The 26,671-nt window shown below is 38.2% G+C and overlaps 1 protein-coding gene across 4 annotated transcripts in view; it reads left to right on the plus strand.

Moving 5' to 3' along the window:
* The first annotated feature begins 25 nt into the window (after positions 1-25).
* Positions 26-26,671, plus strand: part of MYRFL (myelin regulatory factor like) — a 42,688-nt gene continuing 16,042 nt past the window's right edge. For 3 of the 4 annotated variants that reach the window (XM_038153922.1, XM_038153923.1, XM_038153924.1), the window contains exons 1-12: positions 26-9,190; positions 12,091-12,158; positions 12,253-12,511; positions 13,296-13,387; positions 15,221-15,368; positions 18,715-18,910; positions 19,370-19,446; positions 19,957-20,067; positions 20,647-20,737; positions 23,509-23,709; positions 24,617-24,725; positions 25,239-25,348. In XM_038153922.1, coding sequence (XP_038009850.1) covers positions 8,988-9,190; positions 12,091-12,158; positions 12,253-12,511; positions 13,296-13,387; positions 15,221-15,368; positions 18,715-18,910; positions 19,370-19,446; positions 19,957-20,067; positions 20,647-20,737; positions 23,509-23,709; positions 24,617-24,725; positions 25,239-25,348 — 1,665 coding nt within the window. In that variant the 5' untranslated portion in view covers positions 26-8,987. The remainder of the gene's footprint in view (positions 9,191-12,090; positions 12,159-12,252; positions 12,512-13,295; positions 13,388-15,220; positions 15,369-18,714; positions 18,911-19,369; positions 19,447-19,956; positions 20,068-20,646; positions 20,738-23,508; positions 23,710-24,616; positions 24,726-25,238; positions 25,349-26,671) is intronic. The other variant, XM_038153926.1, reaches the window with a different exon arrangement.

Consider the following 26,671-nt stretch of genomic DNA (forward strand, 5'->3'; position numbering starts at 1 on the left):
CTTAGGTACACTTATGTAGCTCTCTATGCATGCATGCCAGTACAGTTAATAGACAGCTGGGAGAGCTTGGAATTGTTTGAAGTGCTGCTTTCCTCTACTTGTAATTTTTAAAAATATGTATGTAGGAAGAGAAACACATATAGTGAAGAGTCAGAGCACAATAAACCTATCTTCTCTTTAAGGAAGAGTGCTTCTCAAATATGAAGGAACAATAAAGTTATCTTGTTTGCTTTTTGGTTAGAAATCTATTTTGTCCCATGTATGACTGCTAAAAACGTTCACTTTCCCTCTAATTTTCTTTCACTAGAATTTTTTCATTCCTTTAAATTAGGGTTTTTTTTTCCCCAGTCTTCTGGGATTTTCAGTTTACAATGTCTTATACCTCATTTTCCCTATAGTTGTTCTTGAAACTTAGAAATTTCCATTATGTGATTCCTTTAACATGCTGATGATAATTTCCATATAATGTTACAATTGTGTGTATGAAAATAAGGGTGTCAGAGAACCCCCAAAAAGGAACCTGGCCTCTTAAGAGATGCTTTTTCTGTTGGAAGTGTTTCTTTGGCACTTGAAGTTTGAGTGGTCATTTTCTTCCTGGGCATTGTCTCAGCTGAAGGTAGTTATGATGTTACAAGGAACATGGTTGTGGGTATGAACTAGATTTGCCCTTTTGAAAAAACATAGGATCTCAGTCCTGACAACTATTTATCAGTTGCACACAAGATTAAAACTTTGACAGGTAAACTGACTAGAAGGTGAGCTTATATAGTTTTTTTTTTCTAACAAGAAGGATCTCAGTGATCTCTTTGGTGCTGAACAAAACCAACACGATTCATCATTGTCTTACTGCAATATTCTCTGTTTTCATAAGAGTCAATAGAATGGGCAGTGAAATTTAATACATGCTTGTGTTGCTTGTATATACCAGAAAACACTTTGCAAGTGTTGGCTTTGACTGGACATTTTAATGCGAAGGTAAAAACAAGCAACTGAACGTAGATATTATTAGTAATGAAGTATGTAGGTCCAACCTGGGCAATTTTAGTACTGAGGGAATACTCCTGTCACTGAGTACTACTTGCTGTTGTAGAAACCTGGAATAATTGTACTAGCAATTGTTAAAGGATTGTTTATCCATTCAATAATGCTAAGGAAGTCTGGCTTTACTCAGTCTTAGAAAACAAGATTTTATTGATACTGTGTTTATTGATATTAATGTTTTATGTTAGGCTCATAAATGCTTCCTAAGTTCTTGTTAATCCTTAGTTTAGATAATGAGATAGAATGGTTTCCATCATTAGCTAACAGTAGGCAAATTGTAGCCAGTAGCTGGTGCTATTCTTAAAGGATTTAGTATTCTTTAAAACAAAATCCTGTCACTCATTTAAGCAGAGCGAAGAGTCCTTTCTATACATGGCAGTATCTAAAATGTACTATGCTGAGGTGATTTTCTTGTACAAAGATGTACATGTAGTGCATCTCAAGTCATGACAGACTCAATTACATCAACATCTTGTAAATGCTGACTGACTTCTGTCTTCATGTCCCTAATCCAAAATTCTTTTCTATATTTTTCATATGAGCTGTTTAGCGTGAGAAACCTGTGTCACTGTGAATGCTTGGGGCTTGTAAAAATTGGACAACAACTACTTGTCTAGTGAATATAATAACTTCCAAAAATGTCTTAAATGTCAGACTTTACTGGAACTTTTGTTCATAACCAAATGCCTTTTTTTGATGTCTGCTCAAAACACTTGGGTATTTCTCTCCTGTTTGCTTAGTGGTGACAGAATGGGCAGTTTTCAGTGTTTAAAGATGAGCTAAGAGAAAGTGTAGTAGAGTTTGCTGCTAGCCTTAAAAGAGCTTTGTTCCATGTTCTGCTTTCCCATGTGTTTTCCAATGTTACCTTAGACAAACAGGCTAATGTGTGATTTAGTTGTGTTAACAATAGTTACAACATAGAAGTTCTACTTCCCTACCAGTGATGGCTTTCTCTTGCATTTTTGATTACTATTGCTTTCATTGGTAGTACTAATTACATGACCTGTGTGAAAGTACAAAGACAAGATAAGTAATTTTTATTGCTGCATTTTTTGCGCATGTGTAATTAGTACTGGGACCAAAGGTCCTTAAAACAAGAACATTAGACTTACTGACTGGCTAGAACCAACATCTCTTGCCTCAAAAGCATTGTTAGAGTCTCCTTTTTTGTAGTTTAAGTCCTTTACATAAAGTCTAAGGATAACCCTGACTCTAGTTACAGAGGAATGATATCAGCTGGAACAAAGTCATTGAAACCTCTGACAAAAACATGATGTGTTCCTTGGCATGTTCATAATCATCTGGAAGAGAGTGCATTTGTCCCAGCGGGAGCTCTTCAAGTAGTAGGAAAGCAAAACACTTCTACTGGCTTTTCATGGATGTGGTGGGAGAAAATGAGGCCTTGCAGCAGTTCTTTGAAGGTAAGACTAGTTTCAAGAGAAGCCTTAACAATTTTTAGTGTCAGCAAAACCAATAATTGTTTGGGGGTAACTGAGGAAGAAAGGAGGAGGAAAAAATGCTCTGAGAGCCAAAGCTGTGTTTACACTAAGTTATTGTGGAAGCCAGTACCAGTATGATTACAAATAGTACAGATGTGCTGCAGTGCCTTTTTCTTTGTGCTCTGGCCAGAATACCAAAGGGAAGGCACACCCAGCAAAGCCTGCAGTATGGGCAAGGAAATTGCCTTGAAGAAAAACTGGGAAGTTCCTGAGGACTCATTGCAGGGTAACACTTCTGAAATCTTAGTGATTTTCACGGGGTTAGAGATCTCACTTCCTTCTCAGTTTTAGCATGTCAGGTTAAGAGGGTTTTCTTACCACTAACTGAAATGGCCTGATTGTAACTGGTAAAATGTTAATTGTGCAGTATCCTCAGGACCTTTCTGAGGAGTTAAACTTGGATATTTTTGTCTTTTGGCTGGGATCATCTGTCTTGCCTTTTTCTCCAAGACATTTTCTATTCAAGCTGGTCTAATTATTTTCATCATTTTCTCTTACTGCACAATTCACTTCCTAATAGAGTCCATAATAAAGTTGCATTTTTAGACTCTCTGATAATGTGTTCAAAGGTTTTTTACTTTTGTATTTTTTTTACTATTTTTTTCTTTCCCTTCCTCCAGTTTGCACTTTGCTTTTTGTTTTTAATATGTAAACTGTTCTATTCTAATCTACTTTTGTTGTATTTGTTTTCAAATGCAGGTATTCACTGATCTCAAAGTAATTTGGGAAACTTCCAAGTTACCTACTTGGGAAAATCACTCTTGTGATTGCTTTCTGTGTTATTCTTTTCCCTGCCCCTCTATTGGCCTGGGTGAGAGGTGGCAACTATAATTTTTAAATTTTACTTTCAAGCTCAGACATTAAAAAAAATTGATCAAGGAAATACATTTAAGCCAAGAAATTCAAATTGGTGAGCTACAATCTAGGGCTAGTAACAAGCAAATAAGTGTTGTTTATAGATGGTAGGAAATTCATACCACGTTCCTTAAGTTCAGTTTACATCATGGAGTTGAAAGGCTAACAAACTTTTTTGGCTTTGCTTTCAGCAGCATAATACTTGTTTTTATCAGGCTTTTTTTTTCTTTTTCTTTCTTTTTTTTTTTTTTCTTTTTTACTGCTCCATTGCATACCAGTTAAATATCAAAATAGTGTTGAATACAAATTATATTACAAAAAAGCACATTTTTTAGGAATCCTCTTTGAAAACATGACTTTCTAGGGGAGTATAGGTTAGATTCTGTTGACTTTTGTGACAATGATACTCTGATAGTAGAAGCTGTGGCATGGATTTTAGCTGTATAAGCTCTTTAATGAGAATTACTAATTTTAATTATATAATTCTTACTTCAACTCTTTTTAGAAGATCTTTTGGTAGTTTGTGCCAGGGTGAGAAGCCCTGTTGATTCCTTTTAATTACAGGACAAACAAAACATCTTGGGATGTCATGTCCCTTCCGTAATATGTGGTTCTGCTGTGTTCCATCAGAATGTGACAAAGGTCTGCTAAGGCCATACAGCATGCAGTGATGCTGATAGATGGCTGAATTTCATTATCTGGACACGGATATGTGTCAAGGCTGCAACAGCCAGTCATTCATTCAGCATGGAGTAGGCTCTCTTGCTTTTATAAACCATAGGTAAGTCTGAAAAGGGAGCAAGCTGAAGTAAAGAGGTGGTTAGCCCTCTTTTCAAGCAGGGGTTATGTTTACTGAGCACAATGCCAGTTTTAAGTAGTGGCATCTCTGCAGCTGAGTACTACAGCTTGTGGGCTGGCTTTGTAACACCTCAATGAGGCAAAACCTCATGAAGCAAGTGTCATAAATTGCTAGTGTTGATTTGGTGGTCTCTGTGATTAGTCATAGCAGTGTTAGAACATGGTTTTCAAGGCTATGAAAAACTGGATCTTGTGATATCAAGTGGAGAATGGTGCTATCGAGTGGTTCCTCAGTGTTCAGTTTTGGCTTACAAATGCATCAGCTGGCCGTTAAGGAATCTATTGATCTGCTTGGTAAAATTATTTGAAATTCATGAACAAAAAGAGTCCCCTCTGCCTTGTGCTTTAGCTCCTTACAGTCCATATTTGTTTTGACACTCACTAGTAAGACAAAATTGCATCTGCAGTATTGTGAGGGGACAGTCTGAAACAGGATTTTTTTTCTCAAGGAAAGTGAGATAATGTTTGTTTTCCTGGCAATCACTTCTTTGAATAGTTGACAGACCTTTTAGATTAGATATGACTCTGGGATTTGGCCGTGGCTTTTTTTCATTCAAGTAAATGGCTTTTGTCTAGTGTTGCTGGGAAGTTCTAATTTTTTTCTGTTTTATTTCACTTGCACATTGGAGATCTCATCGTTGATGTAGGTTTTTTCCCCTATTATTCTTGTTGAAATGAGTATTTATAATTAAAACATTCTGCATTTTAGAGTCTGTAAGTTCCAGTTTGTCAAAGGAAGGTCAGAGCTCCTGGTTAACTCTTCCACCTGTGTGTGGCAGAACAATCTGTTCTTGCTGATGTTATCAGTGAGAGATCTGGTAGAAGGTCAGCCTAGTTACTGCTGAACTTGGTCATTTCTGTTGTAAGGTACTTTGAGGTGTCTGAAATGCATGTGTTTTGTCTGTGATCCAAAGAAATCTCTTCCTTAGTGGAACCATCACTTCTCTGTATACTCATACTTCCGCATGGGTAATACGGAACATAGATTAGAGTTTGTGGTAAATAATGAAGCCACTGAAGAAACATGCCCTTAAAATACAAAACACTTAAATCTCAGAGGTGCCACATACCATTTTAAGGATGAGAGCTTGAAACAGGAATAAAAGATGAAATGAAAAATATAAAATATTGATGGTAAGATTTGTTTCTACAGAAAATGTTACTTTGGGGAAAAATGTCTATCTTAACACAAACTCGCTCCTTACAGTTTGGAGTCTTTCTGAAGTTGAATAACCTAGGCTGTGATACCTCCTGGCTGGCTGCAGCTGGCTTATAGTTATAACCCTGTAGCTCTGCAGCTTGTGCCAATGACAGCAGGTCTGTGCAAGTCATATTGAGCTGGACTTTTGTACACAATTTAAATGGCAACCAGTCTTGGAGTCCATTACCATGAAAGAAGGGCCTATAAGCCCCATCAGTAATACTTACCTTAGTGTAAGTCAATGAGGTTCAGCTGGACCATTGAACCTGTATAGTGGAGCTCATAAAGTGCTGAAGCATCTTTAAAATACCGTTTTCATGGTAAAGTGCCTTTAGGTGGAAATCAGTTATTACTTCTCAAGCAGAAACATATCCCTCAAGTTGCAAGGCTTTGTAGCAAATGTGAATTTGTCTGTTCAGCAAGCAAGTATTACTAAACACTGACCACGTTCTCTGTGCTGTTTTTACACCTTGAGCTGTATATAAGGATTGTTTCCTGTGTAAAGCAGCTGATCTTTTAACACTGATCTTACTATAGATAGCTGGACTTGGCTAGGAGTTTCCTGGCATCCTCTTCTAATGTCAGGAAATTATTAGTTTAGTATTGATTTTTAGTCAATACTATTTGTCCGCCATCCTTCACTTTCCATTTAGATACCACTGAAAAAGAGGCAGCCAATATAAATGCAGCTACTACATGAAAGTATTCAGAGAATTGATCAAGGTAGGTTTTTCAGGGATTGAGACTTGGTCATAGGACCATATAGTCAAGCTGAGAAGCCAGGTGATGAGAACCTCATGTGTGGAGGAAAGAAGGGGATGTCTGCCAAAAACTAACTGCCAAATTAATAGGCTGGAATTCATACTTCTCCTTGGGGGCCTGTGGCCAGGTATTAGGGACAGGCTAGGTGAGAATGGACAGGAGACAGAAGACAGTGGTAGTACTGACAGGTTTTAGACTTGGGGACAAAACAACAGAAGTATCAAGCTTAAGAAGAAATGAGAGAAATATATAATCATACGCAGCCTGTGACTGCTGTGTGTGTTCTGCAAACTTCTGTGTGCGAACCCCCTGCCATGGCACTGCCTCGTCCTTTCATCTTCATCTGTTTGTTGGGTAGCTGGTAGTCCTCTGCACAGTGACACCAAAGTTGAATGTGTCACTCAGTGCAGACTATTCCAGAGATGTCTGGGCACATTGCAGCATAAACTGAACTGCAAGCAGAGCCAAACTGATGACTGAGGCTGCTGACTCCACATATCCTTCAGCAACTCTTAGTCAGGCTCGTGGTTCTGTGCTTCACAGAGGCCTCACCACAGGGCTTGTCCTGCCACATAAACACAGTTAGTTCTCTGCTCTCACAAGCACGTAACACCCAGGTGAGTGACTGTACTGTCTTGCTTGGTGCCCATATCTGTTAAGTTCTTACTGTGATCAAATGCCTGTGAAATGGATGCCACCATTTAAAATAAATTTGCATATGATCCAAGAGGTCCTCCTCTGCTGAAACAGATGCTAGTACAAGCACATGATGCCACTGACCTGGAAGGTACATTAACAGAGTTCTACAGGGCAGCAAAATGTGCCCACTCTTCCGTGTACCTCCATCACAAACATTCATTAGTGGTGACCTGTCTTCCTGGTGTACTTCCTTCCTCTCCCAGCACTGCTTATTCTTTCATTCTCCTCCTCGCCATTTAGCTGTTCATGCAAAGTGGAGAGATTAAGCAGAAATGATAGATATATTTCTGTTACCATCACTTAACAACAGAGCTAATCTCTGAACTGTGAGATGTCCACTTGAAATACCTTTGAACTGTGGGATGTCCCCTTGAAAGACCTTCACCATGCTTGATTTAGAGTTGTATTCTTTGATTCAAAAGAGCCTGTCTCTGATCTTGGTCAAAATAAAGGATTCTTGGTTGTATGGTACAGGAAAAACATTTTGTATTTGCCTTGTGGCCTCAAGTTAGTAATGAAAGTATATCATTCTTCATGAGGGTTTGGTGGTTTGAACAGGAAGAACAGGTGGGGTAAAAGAAGAAGAGAAGAGAATAATTTTCCTGTGGACTACATTAGTAAAAGGAGAAAGATTTGTAATTCAAGATAGGGGGGCCCTACATTCCGGCATGAAGAATGAAAGGATGAGAATCCAGCAGGTTTGAGGAAGGCTGCTAAGGAAACCCAGGCTCTTTTGCACTCTGTAGCTGGTTTTGCAAAGCGATCTGCTGCTGCTTCCAGAATTTGTGTTTTCCAGGTTTGCTAAGCTAGTGGGCTGCATCTATTGAATCTTTTCTCTGGTGTGCGTGGGACAGTTTTGTTTACAACATCAATACATTGATGCGAGGATCTATTAGTAGCACACCTCCAAGTTGCTGTCCCCCAGTGAAAGGCAGTCAAAATTAAGCTTACAGCACCAACAAGTAAACAATACCTAGATTAATCTGTGATCACAAAGCAATTTGAGAAATGTTTTTTAGCAATATGGATTTATGTAAGGTGGTGGATTTTTAGATCCTGCTTGCATGAATATCCTTTCTAAACGCTGGATCAAGAAGGAACAGTACCAGACAAAGACAGCAGAGAAGGAGCTGAAGATACATTAGGGTGAGTGTCCTATGCAAGGTAGTACAGTGAGAAGGCAGCAAATGCACCAAAGGCAGTGACTACTCCTTGGCTCAGAGGCAGAGATTAACCTTTTGTATTCTCACGTGCTGCTGCCAAGCTGGGGGGACATGGTTGATGTCAGACTCTAGGGCTGAGCCTCACATCTTTGGCTGTGTGGGCTGGTCCATTTTATCATGCATGTGGTGGGACAGAAGCACTTGCAGCTCAAGCAGGAATGTCAAGGTCCTTATCTTGTTTGCATTCTGACTGGCCACACCTGTATTTATGGAAGGCTTGATGCAGAGGTGGGGAGCCTGCAGAGTAGGGCTGCTTGGCTGGGTTTTTTAATGAGTGCTCCTTGACTTTCTACTAAAGTTGTCATGAATTCCGGAAACTTTATAATCATAAAATCTGTTTATAGCCTTCAGTTACTAAGCAACACAGGACAAAGTACTGAACTTTTCTATTCGCTAATACATTTAACATGTTAGTGGGCTGGTTTTTTTAGAATAAAAGGAAGCCACCAATCAAATATTTTAAAAGCTTTATTTGGGCTTTATTTAAACTCAGATGGTGGATTTTTAAATGGAGTTTTAGATCAGAGATTCATCGCAGTACTTGCGAGTACTAATGCACCAAGTGGATCTGTGTGAGACAATATCTGAGCTTCAACTCAAAAAACTGTTTAGACGTCAATGTAAAGGAGTTGGAAACTATCTTCAAAACCCCTTTTCTCAGTTGCAGACTGGAGTCTTCATCCTCCTTCTGCAGTAATTCCCTGAAGCCTTAATGCCAGGCATTCAGTGGTGTTTGCCTGGTGCTGCACTGTCATCTGCAATGCCCCTGCACATTGTTAATTACTCTGCATTTCTTATCATCCTTTTTCCCAGAGTGACTAAACCAGAAGCATAACACTTTTGTTACATATGAGACAGGACAGATTTGGTTTTCCTTTGTGTAGGACCATTGGCAGCATCACTTATTCTGCAACACTGACAATTCCCTCTGAATTTCTGTATTTTTTACTTTTAACCCTAGGGCAAGATGTCCATGGAGCCTTGGAAAGTCCCATGGTGGATACAAGCCTTTTGGAAGAATTCATTAGTAATGACATAGAGTTTGGAACTTTGTAAGTATTATAGCAAAATGTACTTCCTCTCCTTAGCCACAGCTCTTGAATTTTTTTATTAGTGCCACGATAAAATCTGAGTTTCAAGAGGATTGTGGCTCTCTTAGCATTGTTTCTTGAAGCTGCATTGGAGAACTTAGAAAAAATGAACTACAGCCAGTAATGGAAATAGTCTTCTTGTTCAACGGAATGAGTGATAATAAAGTCTGAGTTGAATCACAACTGTTGAGCTAATTGTGACATTAAATGCAGAGCTGTTACTTTAATGTTTCTATAAGTGCTAATTTACTGTTTATGTACAGAGTAAGTGATAAAAGTGAGACTACTGTATAATAAATTGAGGGAATAATGGAAGTCCGTAGTTTGAGGGAAGCAGAGCTACTTTTTTCACCCTAATACTTAGTTAGAACAGAAACTGTCCATCAGTCTCTTTTGAGACTGACTTTAAAACTATCAAAGGATACATAGTTCAAAGGCTTATGGTCAGGGGTAGAAAATTACGTAGTATAGATCTATCAAAGACTTAAACACCAAATTGTTCATCTAGACAACTGTCAAATTATTGTTGTTCAAGGCAAAATACTATTAATACGGTGACTCGCACTTGCGGAGAAGCAGAGCAAGGGATGTTTTAAAAGTAATTAAACATGGAAATTTTCATTCTAGACAGACTCAGCAGCACCCATTTACTTAAAGTAGGCCCAATAGGCTCCTACCTGCTCTAAATCATTAATACTGAATTGATTCTCTTTGCCCATGCTATAAAAGTAAAGAAGAATGAAGATTGGATGTAAACATCCATAACCTTTATTTTTAGCTTAACAAGATTATTGAACTCCTGGATGACAACTTAAAAATGTTATTATTTTGCTTTTATACGTGAAGTATAGCCGAAATGTAAATGTGTTATATATGCTATTATGTAGCTTAAGTAAGTTAGATATTATAGTTGCAGTGCTACAAAGTACTTACATGCAAGAAAATAATCTGTAAAACTATTATGTTTTGGAGGCTGAACAGGATTTTACACTAATATTAGAGTTCTATTTTGTCATTTATGGGATTAAGAACATTTACTGAATCATTAGATCTGTACAGGTCAAATTATTAAGCATTTGTCTGTAGTGCAGAAAATTTGTGCATAAACAGAATAGAATCTCATAAAGGAAATATACTTCAAAGGAGAAAAATATTAAAAGCCTCCATATATACATATAAAATGGAAAACTCCATAATGTCATGTGCAATGAAAAGGGTGCCGTTACCCCCAAGGTCTTGGGTGTACCTTGAAATTTCCATTAAAGATCATCTTGCATCAAAAAGGCCATCAGCATTACATTTATTTTTCTCTTACATTACATGTGAAGCACCATGTGATTTCCTCATCTTTTGCGACAGTAATACCTTCCACATTATCAGTGAAAGGAGAAAAAGGGTTGCCATGTCCTTTGCTGAGTAGGCATTTCATTGATATACTATGTTTCTAATGTAGAATCATTAAAACTACAGATTATTTTCTTTTCCCTCAAAAAGCACAGTATCAGTTTCAGTAAAATTCTAACTTGGAGATATATCCCTAGTACCTCTTTACTTCATAATACTTTCTCCTAGAAATTGTCTGTCTATCTATTTTACTGAAATAATCTACGTTAAAGCAGCAATCAAGTACCCAAGGCAACATTTGAAGCCAGAATATGAACTGAATGTGCAGGAGGGAAGTTTTAGACTTTTACGTATGTATCATTTAAAATTTCACAAAGCACAATTGGAATTCAGTATATATGGATCAAATATCCCACAGGGAAAAAAAAAAGAAATATTTACTAACTATTCAAAGTTGAGAACAAGGTTTAGAGTGTTGTAGTCATGATATTTAAAAGCATCAGAGAATATATTTTGAAGGAAATTAAAGAATATTCTAATGTGGAATTTTAAAATTGATTTTTAAAGAGGAGCCATGTGGTTGAAGCTAACCCAAAATGCGGGGTTGTGGACATAACATGTTAGAAGACTAGTAGCAATACCATTAAGAAATACAGAAGCACATGTCAAAAGGAATAGGCAGTAACCAAAAATGAAACTGTTGTCATTAATGCTGTCCAAACTCAGAAATATAAAACCTGCGGTGGAAGCAATAGAGTGAAAATTTTCCATTGGTACTTGAAAATATTTGCTCTGTGTGTGCGAACATGCCTTTTATGCATATGAGGGTGTCTCCTCAAGGAATTTTATTTTATTCAGCTTCTGTGAGAACACTCAGCTTTGGTACAGGAGGCGTGTCTCATTAGATTTCTGTCTTCTTTCCTCCGCTGCAGCATTTTTAGCCTAACATGCACCTTAAGACTTGTGTTTCAGATGAGGCTTCAGAGCAGTGTTTGAGCTGACAATTCGTAGGAAAAGATAGAGAATCCATTTCTTGAACCTCCATCAATTCCTAATGTAACAGAAGAAGCCTCTGTAGCTCCTTTGAATGGCAGCAAGATGGCATAGGATTTTCTCTTCCTTAAGAGAGATGAAGATGCCACAGATCTTTAACCATTAGTTTAGAGAGAATGGGGCTTAAATCCCTTGTGAGCACCATATGTTAAGAGTCACTGGTGTGCCTGAAGAACCACTCATGGGAAGGAGGATTGAAGTGAGCAGGTTGTGAAAGGGGAATTTAGGTGAGAAGGGATGGGGATTGGGTCTTCCTTACGGCAGAGAGGCAGAGGGCCACAGGAGATGGTCTGATAAAGTGTGGGTGACATAGCTCCTGTGAGAAGGGGCAGAAAACATGGTGAGCAATGCTTCCTGAGGACCCTTGTCAGTAGCCTGGTAGTCCCTCCACTTCCTTTCAGCATTCGTTGTTGTTGTCCTCTGTGCCTTGTTCCAGAAGAAATTAAAATCTTTTTCATCCCCAGGCAAAGCCAGTTGCCAGACTCCCCACCGGACTCTGGCTCAGAACCGTGTTCCCCACCACAACTACAAAGTAGGTGACATGAATTCGGCCTCTTCCAAGCCTATAGGAAGATCTCCAGCTTCTCTTCCTGCTTCTTATGTTCTTCTCTATTTATTTCTCTCAGCCCCATGGTGTGATGCTGTGTGGCCCAGTGGGCTGCAGCCTCCGCTCCCGTGCCCATCTTTTGGGGCACCCAGCAGGCTTCCCTGCAGGTTCATGGAGACTTACCCTGACCCCAGTGCCACGGGGTATCCTTGCGCCATCTCCCAAGGCTGCTGTCTGAAGACAGAAAAGACTGCGACTCCATGGAATCATTCTACATCCTCCAGCTGTTCGGATTTTAATTATTCATACTTCCAGCCTAATGCATCTCAGATTTCTGGGTAAATGATAGAGCTTTTATGCAAAGGGTGAGATAGGCAAAAACCAGTAGGACTGGTTTAAAACTGGTTGTAAGTCCCTGTGGATGTAGGATTTTCCACAGGATGGCAGTGTTTAGACATTTTTGAGACACTTGTGGTTGAGGGTTTTTTAAAATACCTTGATTGAGGTTTAGATTGGAAGTAATAGTGATTTCAATTTTTAAAACAATAGAAGGCTAATGAGAAATCAACAGGTTTTTCATAACTGGACTATAAAAATATTGAGGTGTTTTGCAATACCTGTTGTAGAGATTTGTGCATGAGGCTCTTGTAAGTGTTCTAGCAAATAACATAACAGGAATTGTCATATCTGTGTAAACAAGTGAAGCAGTAATGGTATAGTATGTGCCATATTAACCCACCAAAGTGTTCTGCATGCTGAATTATTTAAAATGTTCCAGTATTTTAACATTAACTGGTTAAAAAAAATTATTCAAGACAAAAGCTGTGATTTTAATGCAAATGTCAGGAAACTAAACCCCTGCCACTTATGCACTGTATAAATTTTTAAATGGAATTAACTTCTTTTTTCATGTGAAATAAAAAAAAAAAAGTTTTGGAAGGATAAAATCAGATAACTCAGTTTTAAAAACCCACCAACAGTGACCTCTCTCAGCAAATCAGAATTTAGATGGCAGTGCAGTTAAAATGAGGTAAGAGGTACCTAGGTGTTCTTTTGTTATGATTCTGTAATATCTATATTTAAACTTATAAAGGAGTAACGCAACATGTGTTTTTACAAAAGTATTTCTGCAGTATCAAGCAAAAAAAGGAAGCTTTCCCAATTACTAGGAGATGGGATTGATTCTCCAGTGCAGTCTCAGGAGTCCAGACAAGGTGAGTAAGAGTGTGAAGAGGAAATTTAATGTTTTATGCTACTGACAAGTGAATACTTGAGGAGCACAGCTCCTGCTGGCTCAGAAAAGGTAATGATATTAGTGGTCTGTACTCCACTACTCAGTTTGGAGGGAACTTTAGTTTCTAGTTACCTTTTCTAGTTACCTTTTTGGAAAACCAGGATTTATTTCTATTTGGCAAAGAGAGAAAAGCATTAGACATTTATGTTTCCTGAGGCTGTTCTGGATAGGATATTCTGCCCTTTTCCATATATGAACCTCCACTACAGAGATGATAATATACTTGGCTTACTTTGCTTGGCACTAAATTGACTGGGCAAAGAAACAATTTTGGGTCAGCGGAAGAGGGAAGTAGTGGGGTGGATGAGCAAAGAGATTGCCATTTCCCATCATCTCCTCTACTCCATGTTTTGTTTTCTACAAAGTGTATGCATAAGCAAGCTTGATAAAAGCTGTATGCTCTTTCCCACCTTCCCCATATTGCTTTGGTTCATTGTTTTATCAAGATAAAAAAATAAGCTCATACCAATTGATACAAAAAAAACCTTATCAGGCATGTACAGAAATGGATCAGATTCTGTGAAGTATGAGGCTCTCTCTGAATGAACAGTTTGTAATGACCAGCTTACCTGAGGAATTTTAGCCATGTCTGTTAGTGAAAAATCTGAGTGGCTTGTTATTTCTTCAGAGTAAATTGTTTGTCAGGATTAAATCAATCTTTTAGAACATGTTTAATGAGTATCAACTGAATTTAGTAAGTTGCTTTTTCTTTGATATCTTTTGATTAATCAGTGTTTCTTGATTGTGGCTAGTCCTCTGAGTCAACCACTGCTGAAAATAGAAGACAAAGAGACACCTCTATATCTGAAATTGCTGTTTTTAATACTGAAATATATAGCTTTGAAACAAGCTTTCTTTGGGTGTCATTCTTAATAAAATCTCACTGACACATGCATTGGAAAAAGGAACAGAGACATGGGTGAAAATGGCATGGGGATAATTTAGAAGTGAGGTGTGAATTCTTTACTGCACTGTTTATCTATCTATCTATCTATCTTTACTCAGCTGTATGTCAGAAACAGGACTTGCAAATGAAGCTTGGGTCTGAAGTGATTCTGAAAGCTGTTTTACTGTGCTGTCGCTGGCTGTGGATGGATCTTAGTTATATGCTCAATGACAGATTTTCTCCTATCCTTACTGCACTGTATTTAGCTGTCTCTCTTATCACATTCTCCTCCGTCTTCATAAAATGTATAATATCTCAGAGAATTGGGGTTGACCCTGTCTGTCAAAGAATTCTCTAATGTATAGGCAGAAAACAGTAAGGAGATTGACCAGATGTAGTGGTGAATGTGCTTGCTATTGGAAGACTGTGCCTCCTGTAGTATGTTCTTCAATTCAAACTTGTGGTAGAGGGCATGGGAAACAAATGCAATTATTTTGCTTAATTGCTTCTTGCAGTGTTGCAGATGTACAGTAGAATTCTTAGCTTTCCTTCTCTTCCCGCCCCACCCTCCCCTGAAGGAAGCTATTCATCCATTTGGAGAGAATAAAAAATAGAAAGTACTACTTGTCATGTCAATCAAACATTTGTTTTGCAAATCAGGAAAGCTGAAAAATTTATTTTCTAGAGAAAGAGAATTTAACACAATCTTGTGGAATAACTGCAAAGGTTAATCACATTCAAATATATATGCAATGCATTTGTGATTTATATGTATGTGCATTTATGTAAATATATTTGTAAAAATGTCTGCGCAGGAATTTTACTAGTCCCAAAAGAAAAAGCTGAATTATCACTATCTCTCTACAGCAACTGTAAAGGACTGTGCTGCTGAAGTGCAAGAATATGACAGTGATGGACAGAATGCAGCTTTGGAAAAATTCTGTCAAGCTCTTACATGGCAACCATATCAAACTTCTCAGTGGAACAGCTTATTTGACTCCAATTATGAAAAACTGTAAGCACTGATGTTTGCACTTGAAAAAAAAAAAGGTTTCTTCTGGTTTTTTTTTCCCTTTTTTTCACTGTTGTAGTTTTGTTGGTATAAATGATACATTTGGCATCCCTTGTTCTTAGTGGAAATAAGAACAGAGAAGGAAGTGTAACAGGTATGATGAAATATGAACTTGCAGGTGTATCAGATAAATTGAACTTGAAACACTGGTTGAAATTGATGCCAGTTTTTCTGATTTCCCTTCAGGGATTTAGAGGCGAATGAGGAGTGAGTTAAGATATCTGGTAACTTTTGTTTATTTTGTCAAATGCATTGGGGCAGGTAATTATGAAGCATATGACACCTTTCCCTCTAGTGATCTAAAATATTAAAGGAAAACATTAGAAGTTTCCAGTATTACTTCTGGGCTTATACAACTAAAGTCTTAATAATTATAGATGTGTGGGTGACATGCAACTGTTCAAAGATTTAGATTTTTACTGTGTTAATCAAGCTGTAAATATTTTTTTTTGGCACTTGATCTGGAAAAGGTCATTCCAAATTCACTTTACATTCCTGATTTTCTCCATTCTAATGTTTAGCATATGAACCCTTTTAACAAATTAACCCTTTTCACTGTCTACACGGGACTTACATAGCACAGTAAATTTTAATTCTTCCCTTGCCCAACCTGCCAAAACGTCTCACGGGATCTGGGTGCATATCAGTGTCATTGCTGGACACTGATGTTCCCTGTTTGCACAGGGGAGAGGGGCATTGCACATCTTACTATGCCCCACATGACCCTCTCCTCAGGTAGTGATTGACATGACAAGAGAGCAGACCTTTACACTCCTTGGGAGCTGCATGGACACAGAAAGCTCCAGCTGAATTTGTGATATGAGCATTCACTCTAAATGAAGGCTTCCAACTCTTGGTTGCACTTTCAGTCAATGACTATTTGAGAGCTGTGTACTTATGGTGGGAGATTGGCCCCTCCAGGTGTTCCTTTCACCTGAGACCTGCCCGCCCTGTACCTGGTTGGTGGGTTTCCTCTCTGTCCCTTCCCCCTCTCCCCCAGATAAAAGAGCAGGCAGACCACATGGTCAGGGTCTGTTGGAACTGTTGCCAGATTCAGGGGCCACATGGCCCAGAATAAAATCTCTGAATCGAAACCCTCCCTCAGAACCGACTCCTTCCTTCACCATTGCCTTAAAGCTTCTCCGTCAGCAAGAACCTGAGGAGCGGACCCTCTGCCAGAGGAAAATTCCATCCAGCCACTACCTGGAGCTCTGGCATGCCTGGACTTGTCCTCACTTGCCCTGCCATAACATCCAGCTAGCCAATAGTGTCTCTGAGGTAAAACACCTCAGTTGCCGCTGTTTGGTTCAGATGCAGGGCCAGGCAAGCCGAGGCACGTCCCATCAGTAATATTGGTAATTAAATTCCAATGTTACTTTTAAGTGAGGTCAATGGCAGTGCTGTTGTTCCAAGATGCACTGTAAATACAAAACAGATTTTCTGAGAAGGATTCTGTATTCTGTTGGCCTCAAAACACATGCTTCTCATAGCTTAGTGTAGATGGATTGATCACATGCCTTCAAATTGCTGCACCCGTTTGAGGGGTATTTCTCAGGTTATTATTTTCCATTTTATTCATACAGTACTTGAGCATTTTAGTAATTTCATTTTCACAACAAAAATGCTGTTAGCTGAGGTAGATTCATTAGAAAAGGTTATTCTACTGTTTATTCTGCCCTTTATTGTATCTGCTTCGCACATTTGTGGCCTTCGTCTGATATTGGTGATGCTCTGTCCCAAAGATGCCTGAAGACTTAAATTCTGAATAGAAAGAGGAATTTGAAGCGTATTTCTAGTAGGGATCCTGGTATGACAGGGATATCTATTACAACCTAAAACTTATTCCAAATTTTGCTGTACTGCTTGGTATGATTCATCATTCTTTGTGGACTAAGAATAAAATATATGTTTGCTCTTATTTACTATAAATGAGAGTCTCAGAAAGTTGTAATATGATATTGCTCTTTGGGAGCCATTGTTCCAAATACTGCAGCTTGGAGACGTGGACATTCGTAATTTTGCTTCTCAAGCTGCTTGCCTGTGTGTAGGAAAATAGTCTGAAATTGCATTAAGTATATCAGCTAATGAACTTGCTGACACCTACTATGAAATATACTAATTTCCTATATACATAAATTTAAAAAAAACCCCTTGCAGGAAAAACTCAGTAAGTTTTACTTCTTTAATAATGGTGATTTGAGGAGATGGTAGAATCTTCATTATAATTTTAAATATGAAGTAACACATGACTTAGGAGTTTTGAAGTCGTTGCAAAGTAGTTACAAAGTAGTTTTCTCTTTATTCCCTGTCCCAGGTAATCAACAGTTGTTTGAAATAGGGCATCTGTTCATAATTTATAAAACAATAATAAGGTCGTATATATCCTATGAAGTCTATACATTTTGATTTTTCCAAATATTAATGAAAGAGTAATGAAAATCCATCTTCAGTAATCGCATTAATGAGAGGTTCTCAGCAGTATCATACAAGATTATCATTATCAAACTTTTATTAACAAGAAAAGCCAATGTCTGTATAAGAGAACGTTGCCATGTAGTTATTTCCGAATTATCCATCACTTAAGTCAGAGGACTGGAAACATTGTTGAGATGGTGAGTTCACTGTCTCTAACAGAACGACCTTTTGATACCTTTCCTTGTTTACTGTGAATCATAGAGACAGAATACTCTTGCTCTTTGGGTGACAAATTGCCCTTTGAAGAAATAAAATAGAGTTGCTTTAGCCAGAGTAGGATGGACAACTTCAAGTCAGACTGGAAGGTTGTACTGATAGCTTTTCTTTTAGCTTAAGTAAAGCTTTATTGGAATCCCAGTAGCTTCTCTAGAAGCCCTTGCTCTGGGAATTTGTGAACAAAGTGGGGAGTCTTGCTGGCTCATTAGCTCATTGCTGTCCGGAGCTCTAGCTGCAGACTGTGGTTTGTAGCACTGTTATAATGAATGATTGAATACACTAAAAGGTTGGTTTGAGCTCTTAGGTGCACAGCGTTCCTTTAGGTCAGATTTGTGAGGATTATGCAAGGCTGTCAACCTCTGGTTTCCAAACGTTTTGTTTTCAGACTAGAATTAGAAGACATTTCATGTGTGTTTTCATTTTTACACCTTTGACAGTCTAAGAAGAAAATACTGTAGTGCTGGTGATTGTAACATTGTATTTTTAGTCCAGGTTTGTCACTAAAATTCAGGTGGATTTTTTCAACACATTTAAAAAAAAGAGCTCAAGATATCGCTTAAATACTTAAAGTTGCCATTCCTTCTCCTTGTTTTTGTAGACCTGCTGTAGGATATCACATTGTCACAGATAAAGGATTTAATTTTTCAACAGCAGATGATGCCTTTGTGTGCCAAAAGAAGAATCATTTCCAAATCACAGTTCATATTAGAATCACTGGACATCCAAAATATGTCAATACTCAGCAGGGGAGGAAACCAATAGAAAAGTTTTACTTGAAAACTTACGGAATTAAGGCAAGTGTGTCTCCTCTTTGAGATTATTACTTTTAATTATCCATGTAATTAGGTAAATAATTGAACTTTTTTCTTAGTAATTTTTTGACTAAGAGCATGTAACTACCTTTTGTAGGTTCTCACATTGAATATCTGCACTAATGCTTGAGCATGGAATGAGCTAATAACAGCTTGGATTCAGAAAGCATTTTTTCTTTTGTAAATTAATGCACTTACTTTCCTTTCATTTTTTTTCCCTTTCAAATTACATCTGTAGAAAGGACTTGGGCCTTCAGATTAGATATCAATTATCAATTGATCAGCAATCAGTTTCTCTATTGATTTCTATGTCATTCCATTAGAAATGAGTGTATTTTCACTATTTTAGCCACAATTTGCTTATTAATGTCTATTTCAATTTTTATGTGTTTAAAAATGTTTATATTCTTGTCATTTTTGAAAATTATTTTTGTTTTATAGGTGGAAGCTCCAAATGAAACAATTGCTATTGAACAGTCTCAATCAGATCGAAGCAAAAAAACTTTTCATCCTGTTAAGTAAGATTTTTGAGACAATTATTCCATTTTGTTTCAATAGGTATGATTGGTTTGAAATATGGAGTAGTTGTTCCTTGAAATCTTACAGTAGTTCTAAGCTAGTTTTCTGATCTTTATCCAGATTTTATTATGGTTGCACACATAAAATCACAGTAGTAATATATGCCTGGTCACACTTCATGAAGGGAAATTTTCAAGAGCTTTACAGGTGTGTTAAGTATGGCTATCCAAAATATTTATATTCAGCTAGAAACACTCTTTTACACTGCTTAGAGCTGTATGACAGATGCATTTCCAGTCTTGAAAAATGGCAAAATATTCCTGCCTTATATGAGCATGAGATACATTTACAGTGCTTTTTAAGGGGGAGTGCCTCTGCTAGAAACACTCAAGCAGCATCTCTCTGGAGCTCTGCCATTCTTGAGCTTTTAACTCACTAGCAGAATTAATGTTTGTTCTTCTGATCTCCAAATATTAACTTCCCTGATCTTGTTTTCTGTTCTGTTTTAGAGTTGATCTGCCAGGGGACCAGATAACTAAAGTAACACTGGGACGGCTGCATTTCAGTGAAACAACAGCAAATAATATGAGAAAAAAGGGGAAACCTAATCCTGATCAGAGGTATTGCTATAGCTAGGTGGCCTGTGTGTTAGAAGTAGAAAAGAGAAGGTCTGCTTTAGAAAGGAGCCAATGTTTGTGAAAAATCTCTGCTATCAAATCTGTTGTTTTTTTTTTTTTTTTCCAAATTCTGTAATACTTCTGTAATACTAGGTATGTTCTTAAAAGCCTCTTTCTCTGCAGTCACAGAATGATATGAGAATAAAACACCCCAAACTTCATCCTCATGGTTAGAGATAGTTTCAAGAAATCATAGCCAGAATAATGGCTGACAAAATCAGGAAGCAAAAAAATCCAAATAATGACCATTTTCTTCTAAAGAAGGAAAAGTTTTCATCTTTGAAGCTTCATTACTTGAATTTCTGAAAATTATTGTATTCTTTGCTAATTTGCAGTGATTGTGGGGTTTGTTAGAGCAAATTTCTCAAGAGTAAAGGAAATATTTTTTCTTTTATATTGTACGAAATACATTTAAAAAACATTGTCTTTTTGCGTATCAATAATAACAGCTGTATTTAATTTTTTTTTCTGTGAGAAAGGACTACTTCAATTATTGTCTTGGTTAAATCAATTTTAAATTAGATACTTCATGCTGGTGGTTGGACTGTATGCTGTCTCTCAGGACCAGTTCTACTTACTATCTGCAAATGTCTCTGAAAAGATTATTGTGAGGGTAGGTATAAATTTGTATTATTTTAATGTAAAAGTATTTACTGTTTTGATATTCACAGGAGATTGAGAGGTCGTGATTCTTGGGGATAAAAGTTACCACTGAGTAAAACAGATTGAGGAAAAAACCTACAGTTGCATGTTGTATGAGTTTTAATTTTAATTAAAATGTTTTAAGTAGAGCTATAGAAGGATTTTAAAAGAAAGCTTGTTATGAGTTCCAATACAAAATATATTGATTTTTCCAGACTTTTTTTTTTTTTATTTGCAGTGAAACAATTTGCTTCACTTGCCAGGAATTTTGTAAAACCTTTCATAGCTAGTTTCCAAGGAGGATGAGAAGGATAAAAAGTTAAGGAAAGAAGGTCAAGCAGCTCTAGGAAGTTTAAGACCCATAGCTTCACTTTTCCAGTGTGTTTCCAGAGTGTCCCATCTCTCAATTTGATGGTAGTAATACAGGATTCAAATTAGCAAAAGGAAGAATAATCTCTTTTCCTCTTAACTGTAATTTTCAGTTGCCTGGTTCACAGAACGTTTTTCTTTTAGTATTCAGCTTTAGCCTACAGTTAGACTCAGAAAAGAGAAAAACCCCAGATCTGTAGTGTAACCAGAGCTATGGAGAATTGGGGTTAGGAGAGAGAGAAAACACAGCGTCCCAGAATGAGTGGGGTTGCAAGGGGACTGCCAAGGGAAGGTGAGGGCTGTTGAAAGCTTTCAGTCCTGGCCTCTTTTTCTTGTGATCAGTAGGTGGTGGCTAATGTTTGAACTGGGCAGAGTTATTTCTGTGGTGAATAATAAGTTTAGGGCTTAGAAAGATGGGAAATACGTAAGGTGCCATGTGGTGGGACTGCAAAAGATGGAGAGGGCCTCTGGAAGATTGCAGTCCACTGAACTTTTTCATGTGGGTCAGTTGAAGAGCTGCTTCTTGTTTGCATGGACTCTCTCTAGCCCTTGGCTTATGGAGAGGAACAGGCTTAGCATTTTGGCTTGGAGTCAAGCAAGACCAAAAGCTCCAGTGTATTAAGTGGAGCTGGGAAGAGGCTTCTAAAGAAAGTTGAGTCAAAATCTCTTAGTCCTGGCATTGTTTTGTGCAGGCCATTGTTTGCATCCTTTTTGGCAGCCCGTCATCTGCCTAGGCTTATGACTATGGTCTGGTTTAGCATTTGGGTTTGGAGAGAGCAAAAGGGCATATCTCTGGCATGTGAGGTGTTGCTCAGGGGTTTCCAAAGGAAGATGGGGGCTTTCAGATGGTTTCAGTCCTGGCTCCTTTTTTCCTCTGAGCATCCTCTTGTACCATAAACCCTCTTTCTGTAGTTATAGTTAGGCTTTTGGGGGGCATTATGTCCTGGAGCTCCTTTCTGGATGGAGCTGTGAAGAGATCTCGAAAGCAATGTGTGGAGTTCAGCAGTTTTCTGCACGACTGAGAAGTTTTATCATTCTGGCTGCTGCTGTGTTTTTTTTGCTTGAGCTGGATGCTGAAGCAGTGTGTTTGCATAATTCCTGCATATATAGTTCTTTTCCTTTATTTGTCCATTAATTTCCACAATCCTGTTTTCATCTGAATTTCTTTTTCTGGATCTGACCGTGTTACAGATATCACATCATTAATAATTTTGGCACGCTGTTGAATTCTCACAATTGTCTCATTCTTGTTACTTTACAAGATGTATATTTTTATGTAAGATTTAGAAATTTACATTTTCCCACTATTTTTAATATTAGATTATTTTGAAATTTTGATAAAGAGGACTCCTTCAATGCATGTAAGACAGTTTTTGAACAGGAATTCATGGAATGAGATTTTTCAAACCTGGCCACTATTTCAAACAGAGGAAGAAGAAGGCAGTAAGCCAGAAAGATCAAGAGGGATGGGTCTGAAGTGGTGAAAATATCAACAGGAAAGATAGAAGGGGAAAAAAAAGAAATTTTCTAGCTGTCAAACACTGCTTCAGTGGCAAGGTAAAGCAAGTCAGCCATTGGCTGCCTTAAAGTGGCAAAGCTGTGCAAGTGCACTGTGAGGAAAAGCAGCTCATCTTCTGTCCCTTTATACACTCCAACACAACAAAGCTACCAGCTGAGTGGCGCTTGTCAGGCTTATCATATCATGCTCTAATTGTGACAAACAGTGGTGAGTACACAGTGCCAGACCTTGTAGCTGGCAAAGCCTTGTGAAAGCCTGGCTTCTTTTTATCATGATTGTGTTTTGGCCTGAATTCAAATTAAAAAAAACCAAACAACAAAAAACCAAAACAACAAACAACCCAAAATGAACTATTGGAATAAAATGCCTTTCTTGTTATACACATTCTGTTGTTTTATTGGTGTTCTTTAAAAGACCCTGTTTCCTTGACATGAAATTTTCAATATGAGTTAATTTAAAACATTACAGAGGATTTTATGAATCCCATGTGTTTACTGTCTGCCTTGCTTTCTATTTTCTGATTTCCAGTCTCAGCTAAAATTTAGTGGTAGATAAAGAATGGTTATGTGGTATAATGTCAAAATTAAAATTTGGGAAGATTTGGACATTGTCAATTTAGCTTAAGATGCTAATAAAGTAGAATTCAAGGGAAAAAAGTGCAAGGCCAGTGCAGTGTGAGCAGAAGCCCTTAGAAATAACTCCACTCTGTTTTTTTCTATTAGTGTGTTAAAAAAGTTCTTGAATACAATTTCAATATTTAAGATCTGGCTTTTCACTTTCCCTGTATTTCTAATAGAATAAAAAAAAGTGCATCTATGCTATACTGTATCTTTAAGCAAAAAAGTTCCTTCCAGGCATCTAACCCAGGGCAGTTTGAGAATGACAGCGATGTACTGTGGCAGCGAGGGCACGCTCCAGAGACGATAGCCTATCACGGTCGCGTAGGAATTAACACGGACACGCCGGACGAGGCGCTGGTAGTCTGCGGAAACGCCAAAGTGATGGGCAGAGTGATGCACCCCTCTGACAGCCGAGCCAAACAGAACATCCGGGAGGTGAGGCCCGGGTGTAGCAGGCGCAGGCCCTGCAAACCTGCCTTGGTGTTCAGAGGCAGAATGCTGAGTCAGGATGACTGGACAATAGGAGCCCCTCTCTCCCGCTTTCGGACCATGGCTTATCTCTCTGTAAGGCTATAGGTCACTTTCCTTTAACCCTTACCATTGGACAATTCTCAATCCTCCCTTGCCCTATATAAACCCCTGTTTCTGCATGGCTCGGTGGAGCCACTGTCCCTGAGACCCTTCGAGACACTCCGTGGAAGAGCTACGAAGAAGACCAATAAAGACATCATCTTGGAAACTCATACAGTGCTCTCCTCTCTTTCCTGGTCTTCCGAATGCCTGCTGCATGCCCCAGCTGAGCCTAGCAAGCTTAAGAGCTGAAATCACTCATGAGCTGAGAATCACTAAAGCTGAATATCACTAAAGGCTTGCTAAGGCGTAGGCTGAAGGCACTGCCAGAGCTTGGGCTGACTAGCCCCCCTCAGAGCTATGCTATCCGGCTTTGATGTAGCTCCTGGGTACACCCCGTAGCCCGGGCAGCGTTTAGGGCATTTCTGTTCACACTGCAGCACGTGGGGATCAGTGTTCCCACAGGTGAAGCAGCTCCTGTATCCTCGCTGTGCAGAAATACTGGCTTAAAGAAAGTAGATATGCCATTGTGCTCTGAGAACCATCACCTACAGACTTTGGAGAAGGCTCTCTGTGGAAGCTGGGAGTTGTCAAACAGAAGGGTAACTGGCAATACAAATAGCTCTCTGGTAGAGGGGAATGGGAGGATTGTCTGCATTTTTCTGTGTGATGATTGGCTAAATGACTGTGTGAAACTAGTTGCTCTCTCAGTGCTGGCCTAGATGCCATGCTTAATGTTTCAACATGTAAATCTTGGTATTTTTCCAACTAGGTCGACACAAATGAGCAGTTGAGAAGAATAACACAAATGAGGCTGGTGGAATATGACTACAAGCCCGAATTTGCATCTGTTATGGGAATAAAAGATACCCATGAAACAGGTATAAAGTCAGCTCTGCTCCCATTTTTCATTAACATCTACTGATATTTATTTATTTATTATTTATTTATTTAGCTAATATTTACTATTTATTTAGCTGATATTTATTGTCCCATAGTGTCTTTTAACATCCTGCTATTTCATCCTCATTTTTTAGGTTACCACAATTTCACACTGTTGTGTATCTCCTGTGGCATAAAAATGCCAAAATTAGGTATTGCTTGTAATTTTATGACTTCTGTTTCAATTCTTAAAGATGGGAAGTTTATTTTCCAGAAGTTTAATGAGAATGAAATATGTGCTTACAAACTATTTTGTTCTTTCTGCAGGAAAAATGAGAATTCTAAAGATTTCTGGATTTTTTTCTGTGGAATGGAGAAAAAACTCTAAAATCCTTGATTTTCTTACCACAGAGAAATTCTAGATAATTTTTTGCTTTGCCTGTAGTTATTAGGATGGTCAGCAGGTATGCCAGTGTGTTTCCTGACATTAGTTTTTGTAACCTCCTGAACAGGAATAATAGCCCAGGAAGTGAAGAGGCTTTTACCTGAAGCTGTTAGAGAAGTTGGAGATGTTGCTTGTAATGATGGAGAAAAAATAGAAAACTTCCTCATGGTTGACAAGGTATGGTCCTGAGGGTGAAAGCGGGGATGTGTATTTAGATTGTTCTTTCATGTGGGGAGCTGTGAACACATGCTGTGCCCCATTAAAATCTGTAGCCGCCCACATGTGTTACAGAAGCAGTGTTCAGTGAATCATTGAGAAAAACTGAACCACCAGCTGTTAGTAAAGGGTTGAATCTTTTAATAACAAGAAGTATCTATATTAAAAACTGATTACAATACTATATACACATACAGTTAAAAAGTAAAAGCCCTAACTTTTTTGAATAGAAGTGGATAGTGATTTCATAGCATTGGTTCAACAAATTGGTACTCCAAAACATTATTTTGGGCTTAAGTGTTTCTGTTAATTAAGTGTTCCACAAGTGAATAAGCAATGATGGCATTCAATTTGTTAAATAAAAACTTCCTTAGTCTAATCCTGGTATAACCTCTACATACCAAATCCAAGTGCTAGCTCTGTGTGGTTTTTTTTTTTTTTCCCTGCAATCTGAAATGCTTTTTATAGGTTCAAAATAATGTGCTGTGAAATGGCACACAAAATAGTTATCATGATCATAGGCTGGAAACAATGTTGAGGTATTGTCCTGTGCTCTCTTCTCCTCCTTTTCCTGTGGAAATACAACTGCAAGGGACTGTCACTCGCAGAGTCCAGTCACACAAGGCTGCAGACAGCACTTGTCTCAAGGCAGCCCCTCTGCTGAGTGCTGGTTCACTGCAGGCCAAAGACCACTTCCCAGCTTTTTCCCACTTGCAGCTGATAATGAGAAGAGGGAGGTTTTAAACAAAGGTGAGTTATCTTGTCTAGATGATATCATGAACACAATCCATGTCACTTGTCATCATTTGATAGGCTATAAATAATTTAAATTCAATCATCTAGGTTGTATTCCGTATAAAAGAAGTATGAATTAGATACCTTGAATAAAGCTGTGGAAAGAGCACTTCTGGAGATACTGTTGAAAAGGAGACTTTTAGAAAATTTGCTCTGTTTGGTCAGGGTTACAGCCTGTAGCTGATTTCTAGATGTTAGTAGAAGAGCAGTGGTGGTAGGTGACTCCAAGCTAATTTTGCCCTTTAAGCCTTCCAATTATATGGTATGTGGACATACCATATGTGTGGATACCTGTAGCATCATTTTCATTTTTGAATGCCTCCAAAATTTGTTTGGGGTAGTTGAGTTTTTTGTCTGACAAAAGTTTAGTTTGGAGAATTGAGCTTTTGATTAGTATCTCTTCCTTGCTGAAATATCACACAAAATACCATCTCGAACAGTGCCTCACAGCACTGCCGTTTGGGCCCATCATGTTCCCTTTCTTCTCTG

Source organism: Motacilla alba, chromosome 1A, assembly GCF_015832195.1.
Source record: "Motacilla alba alba isolate MOTALB_02 chromosome 1A, Motacilla_alba_V1.0_pri, whole genome shotgun sequence".
Taxonomy (NCBI): domain Eukaryota; kingdom Metazoa; phylum Chordata; class Aves; order Passeriformes; family Motacillidae; genus Motacilla; species Motacilla alba.